The 17,670-nt window shown below is 41.8% G+C and overlaps 1 protein-coding gene and 1 pseudogene across 1 annotated transcript; both read right to left on the bottom strand.

The window, feature by feature from the left end:
- Nucleotides 1-1,661: 1,661 nt before the first annotated feature.
- LOC135570596 (solute carrier organic anion transporter family member 1B3-like) lies at nucleotides 1,662-6,490 on the bottom strand. The gene is made up of 4 exons (XM_065016546.1): nucleotides 6,412-6,490; nucleotides 5,978-6,110; nucleotides 2,365-2,647; nucleotides 1,662-1,913 (listed from the first exon to the last, which is right to left on the bottom strand). Exons 1-4 carry the CDS (start codon nucleotides 6,488-6,490, stop codon nucleotides 1,791-1,793), a joined length of 618 nt encoding a protein of 205 aa, XP_064872618.1. The 3' UTR covers nucleotides 1,662-1,790.
- A 6,598-nt stretch (nucleotides 6,491-13,088) lies between these two features.
- LOC135570595 (uncharacterized) lies at nucleotides 13,089-16,658 on the bottom strand (annotated as a pseudogene).
- Nucleotides 16,659-17,670: the final 1,012 nt, after the last annotated feature.

The raw sequence follows: 17,670 nt of genomic DNA, 5'->3' as shown, positions 1-17,670 counted from the left end.
TTTACGTCCCCTGTGGGTCTTTTGGGGTGTTACATGCTATCAGATAATAGCTTCGCATGCTTTCGCCGAAAAGCATTTTAAAAATCTGACTTGTTGCCTGGATTCACAACGAGTGTAGCTTTAATTCGATACCCTGCATGTGTATTTTAATGAACTTTTGAGTTTTAACTAATACTATTAGCATTTAGCGTAGCGCATTTGCATTTCCAGAGCTCTAGTTGGGACGCAAGCGTCCCGAGTAGAAGCAAGAGGTTAAACAGTGAAAAACCATCACCAAATGGACATGAAGAAATCAACACAACGAGCGATAGAGAGGAACCACTATCACTGCCCAGCCATCATGAGTTCATCGGGCCAGTCAATTTTGTAATTCTGCAGTATTTTTGAGCATGTCAAATTGGTGATGGTAAATGCCCATTGAAACATATTGCAAATGGAGAGCTGTGCGCCTGGTGATTGGAACTGGTCTTCAGGAGCACATTTTTAAATGGTTTTGAATGCCTCTGGAGGGTGCAAGGGCTCCATGGCTGGGGAGCACCCCCCACCCGTGCCCATCCAATAGGGGGCGAACCCTGGTCATTTTGGACATTTTTCAAAAAATAATTTTAAAAAATGACAGAGTCCCTCTTCTCTCTCATCATACAAGACAAATGGACCTAGGTTGATTCAGGGCTTAACATAGTGATATATACCATTTGGACAGTACAAATGCAATTTGGTTCACTGACTTTTGGGTTTAGAAGGCAACGTCCTATGATCATATATGGCAAATGGACATAACATCTTGATATTGCATTTGGACATTTCTTATTGCATTTGGCAATGGTTCACTGACTTTTGACTTCCTATGATAGCATATTGCAAATGGACAAAACATGCGTCTTATGGACAACTCACTCAAATATAACAAAGGTATGTTCATACAGTTGTTATACATGTATAATTGACTAAACAAATCTAAAGAATTTCAAAAAACGGTCCAGAAAGCACTTTTTTAGGGGGTGATACGTTTTGAATTATTATTTTTTTTTAAATAAATTGACACTTGGGAAACCGAATTTTTCAGATATTCATTGCATAAATTAAAATTTCCAAAGGAAGGCATTTTTGACACGAAGATTTCTCTGTTCCAAATATGGTAATTATTGTATGTGTCAAAGAGCCCTGTTTCCACCCAGGATAAAACCGGGGAACGTTCGCGTGTTAAGCGTACCAAATTTTACAGGTATTCATTGCATAAATTCAAATTTCCAAAAGAAGCCATTTTTGACAGTTAACCCACTGTTAACCCACAGTTAACCCACTGTTCCTTGGCCGTCATTGAAAATAAGAATTTGTTCTTAACTGACTTGCCTAGTTAAATAAAAAGGTAAAAATAATAATAATTAAAAAAAAATTAAAAAAAATATATATATATATATCATTTTAAATTTAGCACATATATTTTTGGTGCTCACCCTGCTCAGAAGAAGGGTCCAATTAGCCCCGAGTAAAGGTTATCTCACTGTGAAACAGGCAAATCAAGTGTGTAAAAATGTCTTAGCCCTGGGCTAAAGCCATTTGTGTCCCTTCCCTTCCTACTGTTTTTCTATCACTCTACCTAGCTTCATCTCCCTGTCTTATTTACATTAGTGTGAGTACATGAGATGGACTGACCTGAGCCGATGGCAGCCTTTGGCAGGCTAAGGAACCTTATAGGCCGAGGCTGTTTGCTCCTGGGCTTGGTAGGAGGGGGAGCAGGCCTGGGTGGGCTGTCACGCGCCTTTACCGGGGTCCCAACATCCAAGTAGTCACGGAGCTCCGCTGGGGTGTTCATATCCACTCAGGCTTCCCAGAGAGCTGGTGGCTATTTCCCCCATGGACATGTCCGAGCCCAAACTTCTCCTGCCCATGGCCTTCACCTCATGTACCACCTTTAGCGTAGACCAGAAAAGAATGCTCCCATCATAGAAATACATATAGAACTAGTATATACATAAACTAATACACAGAGAGATCCTGTATTCTAGGATCGACTCTATCATGCTGTCAAAAAGAGTATCCTTTCTAACCTGTACCCCCACACACCGACTCGGTACCGATACCCCCTGTATTTAGCCTCGTTATTGTTATGTCATTGTGTTACTTTAATTATTATTAATTTTTACTTTAGTTTATTTGGTAAATATTTTCTTAACTCTTCTTGAACTGCACTGTTGGTTTCACGGTAAGGTCTACACTTGTTGTGTTCGGGCACATGTGACAAATAAAGTTTGATTTGATTTTAAGACATGGAACAACTATCTGTTTTGGCAATTTATCAGTCCAAGTATAATTCTGAACTGCAAATTTTCACATTTACAATAAATTCGAAGTCCATCCTACCTTCCAGGCCTCCTCCTTCAGGTGAGCCTCGATGTCCCTCACCTCCTCCATCAGGTCAATGGGTCCGTTGTTGTCAGCACAGCCCTGGTCCAACTGGACTTTCAGGGCTTTGACTCCCCGCCTGCCCTTCTTCTTCTTGCCCCTCTTGGAGGGAGCTCCAGTGGGAGGGACGGGAACAGGCCACACGCTACTGCTGCTGAATGATTTATTTACCTGGATGGACTCCAGAGAGTGAGAACTTGGGCTCCGTCCACCCCCACCACGTTCTTCAGTGGGGCCAGAGCTATGTGTTCAAGCCTTCGTGGCAAAGGCCTCGGTGGAGTTTTCGGCCGCGGAATGCACTGAATAGAGGGGACGAAGTGGTGCACGAAGGTGCTGCCAACCCCGATGAGAGCAGTCCGGACATAATTCTCATGGATAGCACTTATCTTTCTTTGCTTTGCTTCCATGGCCTCTCCCTCAGCTCGATGGCCCTCTGGGATTGGGTAGCTCTCCTGATAGCCCTGGATCACAATGGTACAGTATGAAATGTATAGCAGAAGTGAAGTTGGCAAAATAGATTCTACAGTGTGTCATAAAAAAAGAAAGATTTTATGGATGTAGGCCTACTGTATGTCTATGAAACCACAAAATAAACAGTGATATTTTTGGAAAAACGTTTGAAAAACTGATGAGCCTTACAAAACTTGAAAACTTAAAGCCATGTTTTGCTTCCTCAAGTTTTTGATGACGCTCTTCATCTGTGAGTTCTCCTTCTGGAGTTTGTCAAACTCCTTCAATAAGCCATTGATGATAAATATTAACACTCTCAAAATAAGAACTTAACCTATCTCTGTGAGAGATCTATCATGAAATTAGTGGAAATTAAATTTTGTTTGTCAGATGGAAACAGCAATGATATCATGGCAAGGCTTCCGTTACATTGTGATGTCAAAATGGGGTCAGTTGACAGTGCTGAGCACATCAGCACATGGTGAACATTAATGAAAGCTTTTTGATTCCCATATAAAATCATAAATGTGGTGAATTTGTAAATACTATATATATATATATAAACTATAAACTATATATACACAACCCTTTTTTAGGACCCCGTCTTTCAAAGATAATTCGTAAAAATCCAAGTAACTTCACAGATCTTCATTGTAAAGGGTTTAAACACTGTTTTCCATGTGTCCCACGCACAATCCCTACATCAGTGCTCAGATTTTCCGCAATAAGCTGAGAGGCTGAACTGAGGGCTTGTAGGCCTGTTGTAAGGCAGGTCCTCATTAGACATCACCGGCAACAGCGTCGCCTTTGGGCACAAACGCACTGTCGCTGGACCAGACAGGACTGCCAAAAAGTGCTCTTCACTGACAAGTCGCGGTTTTGTCTCACCAAGGGTGACGCTCGGATTTACGTTTATCGTTGAAGGAATGAGCATTACACCGAGGCCTGTACTCTGGAGCGAGATCGATTTGGAGGTGGAGGGTCCGTCATGGTCTGGCGCAGTGTGTCACAGCATCATCGGACTAAGCTTGTTGTCATTGCAGGCAGTCTCAACGCTGTGTATTACAGGGAAGACATCCTCCTCCCTCATGTGGTACCCTGCCTGCAGGCTTATCCTGACATGACCCTCCAGCATGACAATGACACCTGCCATACTGCTCGTTCGGTGCATGATTTCCTGCAAGACAGGAATATCAGTGTTCTGCCATGGTCAGTGAAGAGCCCGGATCTCAATCCCATTGAGCACATCTGGGACCTGTTGGATTGGAGGGTGAGAGCTAGGGCCATTCCCCCCAGAAATGTCTGAGTACTTGCAGGTGCCTTGGTGGAAGAGTGGGGTAATTGTCTGTGAGTATAACAGTACCGATATTGCAGGCGAAACCCAGAGGAAAATCAAAACAGGAAGTGGCTTCTATTTTGAAAACTTCATGTTCCATATCCTCACTTTGCTCCATTTAAAAGGATATCAACCAGATTCCTTTTCCTATCGTTTCCTCAAGGTGTCAACAGTCTTCAGACATAGTTTCAGGCTTTTATTTTGAAAAATGAGCCAGAAAGATAACCTTGCGGCAAGTGGTGACATGAGTTTTGCTCGCACAACAGAGTTTGGACAGCTATTGCTTTTCCCTCTCCTACTGTGAAAGACATTTGCAGTTGATATATTATCGATTATATATTTTAAAAACAACCTGAGGATTGATTATAAAAAACGTTTGACATGTTTCTGTGGACATTATGGAAACTATTTGGAATTTGTGTGCGTTGTCGTGACCGCTCTTTCCTGTGGATTTCTGAACATAACGCGCCAAACAAACGGAGGTGTTTTGGATATAAAAATAACCGAGCTACTTGATGCTAAGTGTACTTAATGTTTCATCGAGCGATCGATAAACTTACACAAACGCTTGGATTGCTTTCGCTGTAAAGCATAATGTCACTCCCTGACCTTAGTATTGTAACGACGTTCGTCTGTTGAAAGAGGAGCGGACCAAAATGCGGCGTGGTGATTACTCATGTTCTTTAATGAAAAATGAACGATACATGAAATAACAACTATATACAAAACAACAAACGAAACGCGAAAACCTATACAGCCTATCTAGTGAACACTAAGACAAAGACAGGAACAATCACCCACGAACACAGTGAAACCCAGGCTACCTAAATATGGTTCCCAATCGGAGACAACGAGAATCACCTCTGATTGAGAACCGCCTCAGGCACCCAAGCCTACGCTAGACACCCCTACTCAGCCACAATCCCAATGCCTACAAAAAACCCAATACGACAACACAATAAACCCATGTCACACCCTGGCCTGAACAAATAATTAAAGAAAACACAAAATACTAAGACCAAGGCATGACAAGTATTCTTTGTTTTCTTTATTATTTTGGTTAGGTCAGGGTGTGACATGGGTGATATGTGTGTTTTTGTCTTATTCTAGGGTGTTTGTACTGTCTGAGGGGTTTTTGTAGATTTATGGGGTTGTTTTCATCTAGGTGTTTATGTTGGTCTATGGTTGCCTAGATTGGTTCTCAATTAGAGGCAGGTGTTTATCGTTGTCTCTGATTGGGAACCATATTTAGGCAGCCATCTTCTTTGGGTATTTCGTGGGGTATTGTCTGTTATGTTGCACGTTAGCACATTGTTTATATAGCGATCACTGTCGTTTTGTTGTTTTTGTTTAAGTGTTCTTCGTGTTCTTCATTTAATAAAGAAGAATGTATTCTAACCACGCTGAGCTTTGTCTACTCCATACGACGATCAAAATGTCAAAATCTGACAGGTTGATTAACAAAAGGCTAAGCTGTGTTATTCTATATTGCACTTGTGATTTCACGAAGTAATATTTATTGAATGTAGCGATATGCTATTCAGCGTTTGTTGATGACACATATCCCGTTAACGGGATTGCAGCCATAACAAGTTAATCCCTTCTCTTAACATGTATGGCCCCAAAACATAATCAAGCAGCTGAACAATTACGCAAGACTTTAGTTTGAAGTTAACTGAGATTAATCAACAACTGGATACATTTCTTTATTTCTAAAGTGAAACTATCCTCCGCATTGGAGTATCTCTACAAGTACAAGTTTAACCAGTATTTCAGTTGTTTTACCGTCCCATGAAGATTTGTGGCAGGCCTGTGAGGAAGGATCCTACAGCCATGAGGAAACAGCCCATAGCAATGAGCCTGGGCCGGTGCAGCTTCGCCCCAAAATGGCTGACCACAGCCAGGAACAGCAGGTTACCTGCAAGAAACCACAACACTACAGTAGTCAGGAATCACAAATTATAAACACAGTTTTTTTTCAACTAAAAATGGCATATCAGTTTGGATACTAGACTGCAACAACACAGCATCAAATAAAACAATGTTAGGGGTTTGACAGAGTCATGGACAAAAGCCAGTCAATCAATTAATAGGAACAACTATAAAACTGGACAGTATTGAGAGCAGACTCTGAGCCACACAAAAAATGGATCATACTGTAGTCTGTATCTGGTTTTTACTACATGAATTCTCAAGAAACTCAATGTTATTGTTGATACCCATCACAAAGCTGCCGTCTATGAGTCCGATGAGAGAGCTGGACAGGTCAAAGTGTCTCTGAGTGATGGCACTCTTCATGTAGGTCCTTGACAGAGCTTTGGTGAAGGAGGCGAACGACAGGGCCACGATGAACTGCTGACCAACACGAGAGAGAGAACATTAGTGTGTGTTTGTCCGTGTGTATGTGCATGCGTGGATGCGTGTGCAGACAGAGTACATGTGTAGCTGAGGTGACCTGCAATAGTAAAAAGAACGGACGCAAGTTTACGTCCGCAAAGTTCTGGCGCTTTCTTTTTCTGGAGAACGTTTTATCTCTCTTGTTCAATTGTCTATTTTCTTGTTAGTACTTTGAAAATATTCAAATCAAACAAGTGAACACTTTAAATTACACAACATAAATGCACTTTACCTAAAGCAGAATTAAAAAATGTTCCACAAATAACCCTGCCTTAGTGTACGGTTTCACATGAAAACCAAAATGTATTCCACATTCATACAATAGAAACACATATGAAACCATAAATAACTGAATGTTTCTCTATATACCGCTACCTCTATAGAAAAGTGACAACAATACATTCAGCTTTAAGATAGTGGCACCTCCAGAAAATCGTCTCTCTCTCACTGTATGCACTAAAAGTCCACCAGACTGAGCGTGCTCGGCCAGTTTACCAGCTAGTGAGCACAATTTTACACAAAACAACCAATAACATCTAAAACCAACTCAGAAATCCCTAACAAATGGATTCTTGATAAAAAAAAATATCCTAGACAAAATCCAGTACAAGTCAGCTACTCAGTAAACATCAGTCTCTGTGACTCGTAAATGTTTTGTTTTTTACCTCAGCTAGCATCAAGCTAACATATACTCTCACTCAATGTAAATCACGTTCTTCTCTCACTCAGTTCGACACAAAGCCAAAACAAAACCTTTGCTAACGTGATAATATCTGGACAAAGTTGTTAAATAGCATGTTATTACACATTTTGTATATATTTGAACGTTTGAAGTGCTGTTACATACCTGTAATAGTAAAAGAATAGACGCAGTTTACCTCTGTAAAGTTCTGGTCCTTATTCTGCAGAATGGTGAGCGCTTGGCCTGAACTTGATGTTTCTCCTGCTACAACAGTGCAACAGCGCCATCTATTCGCCTGATGGACTGCTAACGCTAAAGTATGTAGAAAATACAATTTAGATTCATTAAGACAAATATATAAAGAAATGGGGGGATATAAATAATAAATTGGTGTCTGTTTTTAGTGACTTTGTTTTCAACCCATTACACATGCACAATCGTACATGTGCATTTTAAGTGTGTGGAACTGCAGGGCGTTTACGCAAAAACCCACATGAATTTCACGTGAACACAGGAAGTGTTCCAAAAACATGTTTTCATGTAATCTTATGTGAAGATAATGTGATAACATGTAAAGCAACATGAGATTACATTAAACTACACTTGTGAAAATGTGATCAAGTTGTGTTCCAAAACATGTTTTCACATGATTTCACATAAAATGTAAGTTGAAATCATGTGGTTTTTCTGTAAGGGCAGGAATATACGATGCATTTTGATGTTATGTTTGATGTTACATTATCTTGAAAATGCAATGTCCTTTGAGGTTCTTCCATGGTCCTTTCCATGTATTTTCCATTTTACTTTCCCTCAGTCCTTTTCACTTTCCTTGGCAAAACAAGCTCTGTCCCCGTCAAGACTTATTCAGCTTCTGATGGATTTTAAACCATTCAACAATATTGTTTTATAATGAAGAGTAGACCCAACTAAACACCCTGGATTCTTTACACACATATTGAAAGGAAAAAATCTCAAATTGGGACTCATCAGACCAAAGGACAGATTTCCACCAGTCTAATGATCCATTGCTCATGTTTCTTGGCCCAAACAAGTCTGTTATTATTATTGGTGTCCGTCCTTTAGTAGTGGTTTCAATGGAGCAATTTGACCATGAAGGCCTGATTCATGCAGTCTCCTCTGAACAGTGCATGTTGAGATGTGTGTTTGTCTTGAACTCTGTGAAGAATTTATTTGGGCTCCAATCTGAGGTGCTGTTATTAACTCTACTGAACTTATCCACTGCAGCAAAGGTAACTCTGGGTATTCCTCATGAGAGCCAGTTTTATCACAGCGCTTCATGGTTTTTGCGACTGCACTAGAAGAATCTTTCAAAGTTCTTGAAATTTTCCGTGTTGACTGACCTTCATGTCTTAAGTAACAATGTTGTTTCTCTTTGCTTATTTGAGCGGTTCTTGGCATAATATGGACTTGGTCTTTTACCAAATAGGGATATCTTCTGTAAACCATCCCTACCTTTTCACAACACAACCTATTGGCTCAAACGCTTCAAGATGGAAAGAAAATCCACAAATTAACATTTAAGAAGGTACACCTGTTAATTGAAAAACATTCCAGGTGACTACCTCATGAAAAGGTTTGCAAAGCTGTCATCAAGGACGGCTACTTTGAAGAATCTCAAATTTATTTACACTTTTTTAATTACTACATGATTCCAATTGTGCTATTTCATAGTTTTGATGTCTTCACAATTTTTCTAAAATGTAAAAAAATAGAAAAAATAAAGAAAAACCCTTAAATGAGTAGGTGTGTCCAGACTTTTGACTGGTACTGTATATATTGTGATATTGCAAATATGGTACAATCCAAGGGTGCAAAGCTTTTAGAGACTTACCCAGAAAGACTCACAGCTTTAATCGCTGCCAAAGGTGATTCTAATATTTATTGTGAATACTTACGTAAATTAGATATTTCTGTATTTCATTTTCATTACATCTGAAAAAATTTAAATAAAACATGTTTTCACTTTGTGTAACGGTTTTCCTTAGGTGAAGTAGAGGCGGACCAAAATGCAGCATGGTGGTTATTCATGTTCTTTAATTTATAAAGACACTACACATGCGATAACTAACAAAAACAACAAACATGAGAAAACAGAGACAGGAACAATCACCCACAAACACACAGTGAAACCCAGGCTACCTAAATATGGTTCCCAATCAGAGACAATGACTAACACCTGCCTCTGATTGAGAACCATATCAGGTCAGACATAGAAATAGACAAACAAGACATCCAACATAGAATGCCCACTCAGATCACACCCTGACCAACCAAAACATAGAAACGTACAAAGCAAACTATGGTCAGGGTGTGACACTTTGTCATTATGGGGTATTGTCTGCAGCTGGGTGAGATGATAAAAAACTATAATTTAATCCATTTGGAATTCAGGCTGTAAGAAAACAAAATGAGGAATAAATTAAGGGGTATGAACACTTTCTGAAGGCACTGTATATCTGCAAGAAAGTGATAAATGAGCAACTCTTTGAAAGGGGGTCATACATACATTGCCTTATAAAAAATAAAAAATGCTATCGTGCTATAATCGGCATAGTTTCTCAGACCAAATCTTCATTCTGGTTTAAACAAAGCGATCTGATAATGCTCCAGTAAAATACACGCTACAGGGAATTTTTAAAAATGGCTTCTGCAAAGCACATATACATTGTCCAATCAACATCCACACAATGATTTCATTCTTCGGGTCTTTATTCAAACACAAACACACGTGGAATAAAATGCTATTTCAGTGTCTTGTTGCAGGTTGTGCAATGTTCGAAAGTGTGTGAGAGATTAGCATTAATGTGTGTGTATGTGTTTGGGGTCAAATTTGGACGGTCGTACATATGCAAATAGGCAAAGTTGTACATTTCAGGTCCATGGACAGCAGCAATATTGGCATAGTGATAATTGTCATTCAGCACCACATGACAGTAGACAGCAGCCATCTCGTGTGAAGTTAGCACTGGGGAAATCCCATGTAATGAGAAACGAGGCCTAGGAGGCAAAAAGACTGAAGGAGAAGACTCCCACAAGAACTCTATGCTAAACTGTTCTGCCACATTCACTTCAAATGTTACATCTTTCGATTTGTAAATAATAGGGAATACATCTGCAAATAATTGAAACTGATTATTCAAACTACACTGTACAGCTTTAGTGTGTCTGTGCATCATAGGTACAACAGTAAGCAATTCCGTTCTCAAATGTCTGTTTAATGTGAGAAGCAAAATGAAAAACACCTGTAAGACCATTACAATGCGGACTGTCATGCATTTTTACTATTACCAACAATTTATTTGAAGGAGGGAAACGACCTCGCTCGCTCGGCTGGTAAGAGAATAAGAGTTAGAGACATACTACAAGTTAGTGAGCTCTTTACTAGCCTTTCAACAATGAGTTAGCACCGCAGAATAGATCTGTTGATAAATTACACTAATGGGACCTCCTGTTTCATACTGCAGGCCTGGGAAGTAAACACTTGCCTAAAAATGATGGACATAGAGCACGAGGCTTTCTGCAAGCTCCACCGCTCCATGCACCCCACCTCGCCAGCTGACATGTGAGTTCCATGTACTGCCCTGCATATGACTTGATCCATTTATCTACACATCTGGAACTACGCAGAAACAGACTAAGACAGTGTTCTCTGTGAGCACATCGTTTAGATTTGGTTTCTCCTTTTTGTTAATTTCAGAGATCCTAAGGTCCACAGCATCGTGGAAAGAGCTGTGAGGAGCATTCTGGGCAAGCAGTCCAATGAGCCCCGTAGCAACCTGCTCAGCCCATCTCAGGTGGTGGTGGAGGTGGTGCCCAGGCTCCTCCTGGCCCTGTGGCTTCAGCCAGAGGAAGGCCATTCAGAGCACCCAATCCTTATAAGTGGTATGGCCGTAGGCATGGTGGCGGCCGTAGTGGAGAAGTTCTCCTGCATGTTAAAGGACCCTTCCCCTCACATCCCTTTCTCCCGGGCTGCTGCTTTTGACTCTGTGCGGTCAATCCTCGGGAGAATCAGTCAGTCCTTCTCCACCGATGACCTGCAGAGCCCTTTCTATATGAGCTCTGTCTGTGCCTTTGTGGCGGACGAGGTGCAGAGCTGCTTCCAGACCCCTGCAGCCACCCTACCAGTCCCCCCTGTCCTCGCAGTGGCCGTTTCCACCACACTACCAGCTGACATCCAAGCAGGTGAGTAGCAATGATAGAGAGCACTCTGACAGATGCCTGTTCTGATGACATCTTGGTGCCTTGTAGTAGTAGAGCTCATCAGGATTGCTGTTGTCACTCATAATACAGACCAGGCTTGTTCCCACCTGGAGGTTGTGGACATTACCCCTAACACATAGGCAGATCAGGCTTCTTCCCACCTGGAGGTTGTCAACATCACCCCTAACACAGAGGCAGATCAGGCTTCTTCCCACCTGGAGGTTGTCGACATCACCCCTAACACAGAGGCAGATCAGGCTTCTTCCTACCTGTAGGTTGTAGACATCACCCCTAACACAGAGGCAGACCCAGCTTCTTCCCACCTAGAGGTTGTGGACATCACCCCTAACACAGAGGCAGATCAGGCTTCTTCCCACCTGGAGGTTGTGGACATCACCCCTAACACAGAGGCAGATCAGGCGTCTTCCCACCTGGAGATTGTAGACATCACCCCTAACACAGAGGCAGACCCGGCTTCTTCCCACCTAGAGGTTGTGGACATCACCCCTAATACAGAGGCAGACCCGGCTTCTTCCCACCTGGAGGTTGTGGACATCACCCCTAATACAGAGGCAGATCTGGCTTCTTCCCACCTGAATGTTGTGGACATCACCCCTTATACAGAGGCAGAGCCCATCTCTTCCCTCTTGGAGGTTGTGGATGTCACACCTGAAGAAAGGACTCTCACGATGGCCGTCTTCGCCACTCTGCCAGCTGACATCCAAGCAGGTGAGTAACACTTAGAGAGCACTTTGACAGGTGCCGTTTGTCTTGACATCTTAGTAGAACCTTTCAACTGGCCAGTGTTTAGAAGCTACGGTTTGCATTTGTTTACATTCTGATCCTATTTTTTCCCTTTCCAGAGGATGTTGCTGTGGTCATCCCGGATGTCACCCCACACGTCACCAAGGACGTGACACTGGATGTTCCATGCAGAGCTAGGAAAGGGGCAGTCCGGCGATTATTTTGCAGGCTTTGGAGGGCAGTGTGCTGCTGCACCTGCCACAAGGAAGAGGAAGAACAATATTAATTATTCATCAGACCTCAAAAATGGGATTGAACCATAGACCATTAAATTATTTGTATTATAATTGGATTCAATTCTGCTTTTCTTCTGTTTACTACTTAATTTCAGAACATTTCTATAAACTTTCACTTTGCAAGTGTGGAGTAGGTTATGTAAATAGGTGGGGAACATCACAATTTTAATACTTTTAATAATTTACTTTGTAAATTCTGCTTTTCTTCTGTTTACTACTTAATTTCAGAAAATTCCTATTAACTTTCACTTTGCAAGTGTGGAGTAGGTTATGTAAATAGGTGGGAAACATCACAATTTTAATGCTTTTAATAATTTACTTTGTAAATTTACAAAAAAATGTATTATTTGACAACAAAAAAACGGAGGGCGCTCAACCACCGCTGAGTTGAGGTGCAACCAAAAATTTGAATCATCATAGAAAAGGAAAAAGCGCAACTCTTGCTCACTATAAAAAAAAGCATTATTTTATTCAGGCAAGGTTGAAAGATTAACGTTTCGGCCTAGTCTATGATGATATGCAAGTTGTGTTTGCCCTGGAAAAGGGTGACCCAGACTCACCCTGGTTCTTGAGGGTTGAAGACAGTGAAAAATGATCATTAAGTAAATGGGACTTTTCAAATCTTGAATAAAAATCTTTAATGAACATGAATTTAAATACAATTGACTTGAGGATCAGAGCAGGCAGGCTGACTTGCAAGCCATGAAGGCCCCTCTGCCTCTACCTCTGTGTGATTCATCTCAACCAAGAGGTTGTGTGGTTTGTCTTTATCTCTGGGTGTGGATCACGATGACCTCTCCCTCTGCCTGCCATTTAGCTGATCAGAAGCCTTCTGCTCTTTTTTGCTCACATGAACAGGAGGAATGGCCTCTGGGGTAACCTCTTCCTCTATCTAACGCCTCTTCCACCTCTTTCCGACTGTGTTCGACTGAGGTCACTCGTTCTCTCTCCCTGGGTGTTATATAGTTCCACCTCCTCTGTGTCTTTGTGAGTTTGGAGGGAGTTATCCTGTTCCGGCTCTCTCTAAGGGTGTGCACCTTAATCTCTTTCGGTGTGTTGAGGAGTCTGAAGTTTGATCTCTAGCGATGAGTGTGGGGGCTGTCCCATGGTGGTGTCCCCCTCCCTCCTAAGGAGGAGCCGCTGAGACATGTGATGAGGCCAAGGAAGATTACTCTGCAAGGACGGTATAGAACACATCACAACACTGCTGCTCATTCATATTCAAACACACCTCAGAGTACGGACACAAACATGGACGCCCCCCCCCCCCCCCCCCCACAGTGAACTTACCTGTACATATATGTATCAGAATCATACATTCGACAGCCACCTCTTCCCCCACTTGTCTTGATCACCCACCTCAAACATGTTGAGTCAATTCCAGATGCTGGAATGCTGCTGGAATGCAGGTGCAGTAGGGCCAAGTATGTAATGATGTGATAGCATGTATCCTGTGTTTGTGTTGTTTTAAAAAAAAACATTTTTTTTATTTAAACAGTGAGTCACACTGAGATTAAACATATATTTTACAAGAGTGCCCTGTAAAAGTTGAAGTCATATTGAACAACTACCATATAGAAAACCTTCTCTACATAGGAATTGCATACCATATTTTTCCATACTGTCACGAACCGGCTCAAAGCCCGTAACAAAGGGAGACAACGTGGAGATAAGGAGTAGCAAAACATATATTTATTAACTAAATAACTAAGTATAATATACAATGGTGTGTGTAATCAGTAATCAGTAGTGTAAGTGAGTGTTTTGCATGCATGAATGTGATAAAGCAGGGTGTTGAAAGGTGCCAAAGCAAACAAACAAAAGGCCACCAAGAACCACAACACAATCTACAAAGGTGTCTGCATGGAGAGAGTCTCCTCCATGAATGTGGAAGAGGTCTATTTATCCTGGGAGTCACCTGGCCCAGGTGTTTCCCATGTAGCTGACGACCCTCTGCACTCCGCCCACCGGCATCCTAATAAGGAAACAAGAACAAAGACAGACTACGGCAGACAAGAGTGGGAGGGCCGTCACAATACATAAAAATAATACTTTATTGTCAATCAGCAATTACTTACCTAGATAAGGCCTCAACAAGGCCCCAGTTAATGGTTGAAAATAACTTATTTCAGTGCCAATGAGTTACACTGCGTGTATAAAATATTAAGAATGCCTGCTCTTTCCATGACATATGCTGACCAGCTGAATCCAGGTTAACGCTATAATCCCTTATGGATGTCACTAGTTACAGTGGGGCAAAAAGGTATTTAGTCAGCCACCAATTGTGCAAGTTCTCCCACTTAAAAAGATGAGAGAGGCCTGTAATTTTCATCATAGGTACACTTCAACTATGACAGACAAAATGAGAAAAAGAAATCCAGAAAATCACATTGTAGGATTTTTAATGAATTTATTTGCAAATTATGGTGGAAAATAAGTATTTGGTCACCTACAAACAAGCAAGATTTCTGGCTCTCACAGACCTGTAACTTCTTCTTTAAGAGGCTCCTCTGTCCTCCACTCGTTACCTGTATTAATGGCACTTGTTTGAACTTGTTATCAGTATAAAAGACACCTGTCCACAACCTCAAACAGTCACACTCCAAACTCCACTATGGCCAAGACCAAAGAGCTGTCGAAGGACACCAGAAACAAAATTGTAGACCTGCACCAGGCTGAGAAGACTGAATCTGCAATAGGTAAGCAGCTTGGTTTGAAGAAATCAACTGTGGGAGCAATTATTAGGAAATGGAAGACATACAAGACCATACAAGATAATCTGCCTCGATCTGGGGCTCCACGCAAGATCTCACCCCGTGGGGTCAAAATGATCACAAGAACGGTGAGCAAAAATCCCAGAACCACACGGGGGGACCTAGTGAATAACCTGCAGAGAGCTGGGACCAAAGTAACAAAGCCTACCATCAGTAACACACTACGCCGCCAGGGACTCAAATCCTGCAGTGCCAGACGTGTCCCCCTGCTTAAGCCAGTACATGTCCAGGCCCGTCTGAAGTTTGCTAGAGAGCATTTGGATGATCCAGAAGAAGATTGGGAGAATGTCATATGGTCAGATGAAACCAAAATATAACTTTTTGGTAAAAACTCAACTCGTCGTGTTTGGAGGACAAAGAATGCTGAGTTGCATCCAAAGAACACCATACCTACTGTGAAGCATGGGGGTGGAAACATCATGCTTTGTGGCTGTTTTTCTACAAAGGGACCAGGACGACTGATCCGTGTAAAGGAAAGAATGAATGGGGCCATGTATCGTGAGATTTTGAGTGAAAACCTCCTTCCATCAGCAAGGGCATTGAAGATGAAACGTGGCTGGGTCTTTCAGCATGACAATGATCCCAAACACACCGCCCGGGTAACGAAGGAGTGGCTTCGTAAGAAGCATTTCAAGGTCTTGGAGTGGCCTAGCCAGTCTCCAGATCTCAACCCCATAGAAAATCTTTGGAGGGAGTTGAAAGTCTGTGTTGCCCAGCAACAGCCCCAAAACATCACTGCTCTAAAGGAGATCTGCATGGAAGAATGGGCCAAAATACCAGCAACAGTGTGTGAAAACCTTGTGAAGACCTGTAACCTGTAAAGCTGGAGCAGCCTGCGAGGCAGGGGAGGTGTAGGTGATGCCATTGTCTGAACACACAGGGTCCCACTCCCCAGCCAAGCAGGAGCAGTCTCTGTTACACTCTGACAACAGGCTGCCATCGTACACCAGGGGACCTAGGGAACAGAGAAAATGCCTGCTAATAATGATGTTTAAATAATTGTTGCTGAACTATCATTGACAGGCACAGTGACAAAACAGCCAGGAATCCTGGCTCAGTAACAACCATACTGTATATTCCCACAAGAGGGAGCCCCGGCACAAGCCTATGTGTGTTCTGGTCTCACTCTCCCTCATATTCCACTGATCAAAACTTTTGTTTTTATCAACCCACCCACCAACCAACCAACCAATCGGATATCATATTTACCCGTTGTAGGACACGGTCAGACCAGCCACCTGAACGTTGTCACACTTAGTGCCAGACTGCAGAGGAAGGAGGAGGTAGGCCATGAAGGAGGTGACGAAAGACAGCTGGGCTCCAGACACAACGCCAAGTTTATACCTCTTCATTAGTAGACCTCCCAGGAATATCCCCACCGCACCCACAGTCAGGTTCAACTCATCTGGAAAAGTTCTACTCACACGTCTTTAGTGCTACCGGTGTGCTGGAGTTTCATTTCCAATCATGTTCAACAAACCTACAGTGGATGGGAGATATTTTTAAAAAAAGTGTATTTAATGCCATTCAACATCAGTACTGGCAGGATGGAACATTTCAGTTGGAGCATGTCCAGGTTTCTATGGCTTCGTGGAGACAGGCAGCCCAATTCAGTAATTCTTTTGAGTAATTGCTCTTTTGACCAATCAGATATGCTCTAAAGTTATAATTTCCCATCATTATTCAACAGAATAATGGGTCCAGTTTTCTAAATAAAGAGTATCCTTATTAGGTTTGGGAATCAAAGTAATTAAACATTGCTTTAAGGAAGCCGGTAACTCCCCATTTTCTATTGATTCTTGAAACTTCGCAAGAACGAAAGGAATCAATTTATCATTGAATGCTTTATAAACTCGCTTATTAAACCATAATTTCCAGGGGACCTATTGTCCTTAAGGCTTTTAATGGTCTATCTCAATTTCAGATAACTCATCATCATAAAAATCCCTGAAATCTGTTTGCAACACGTCATGCTCTATCAACTGAGCTACGAAGGAGCACGTCGACTTCACTAGAATGATGACAAGCCATTTTAACGGATTCTAAAGGGAATCATAGAATTCCAAACTCAGTTCTATGGCAACACAGTTGTCAATTTTGTAAACAATCATTTTCGAACGTGTGTTGCCAAGAGACATCTAACCAACGTTCTATGGAATGTTTTCTGTGCGAAAACAACAACTTCAGTTTGCTGCTGACAACAAACTGTTTGATTTTTGAGACCTGAGAACAATCGACTGGAAAATGGCTGCTACGTTTTATGTCCTAACAATAGTTTATTTTATATTCCAATGTCCCTCATTTTAGAAACAACTGTCCTGGATGAGGTCCAGTTGGATGTGCCATTGGATGATGTGCCAGATG

The sequence above is a fragment of the Oncorhynchus nerka genome, unplaced genomic scaffold, assembly GCF_034236695.1.
Source record: "Oncorhynchus nerka isolate Pitt River unplaced genomic scaffold, Oner_Uvic_2.0 unplaced_scaffold_13___fragment_8___debris, whole genome shotgun sequence".
NCBI classification, from domain to species: domain Eukaryota; kingdom Metazoa; phylum Chordata; class Actinopteri; order Salmoniformes; family Salmonidae; genus Oncorhynchus; species Oncorhynchus nerka.
The sequence above is the reverse complement of the archived record's forward strand: the minus strand, read 5'-3'. Positions and strand labels throughout refer to the sequence as shown.

Excerpts from the sequence above, each read along its gene's own strand:
- LOC135570596 (XM_065016546.1), bottom strand. The coding sequence starts at position 6,490 with ATGAAGAGTGCCATCACTCAGAGACACTTTGACCTGTCCAGCTCTCTC. Across the intron at positions 6,111-6,411 it reads AGACGGCAGCTTTGTGATGG|GTAACCTGCTGTTCCTGGCT; the intron begins GTATCAACAATA and ends GGTTTCTTGCAG. Across the intron at positions 1,914-2,364 it reads TGAAGGAGGAGGCCTGGAAG|GTGGTACATGAGGTGAAGGC; the intron begins GTAGGATGGACT and ends TCTACGCTAAAG.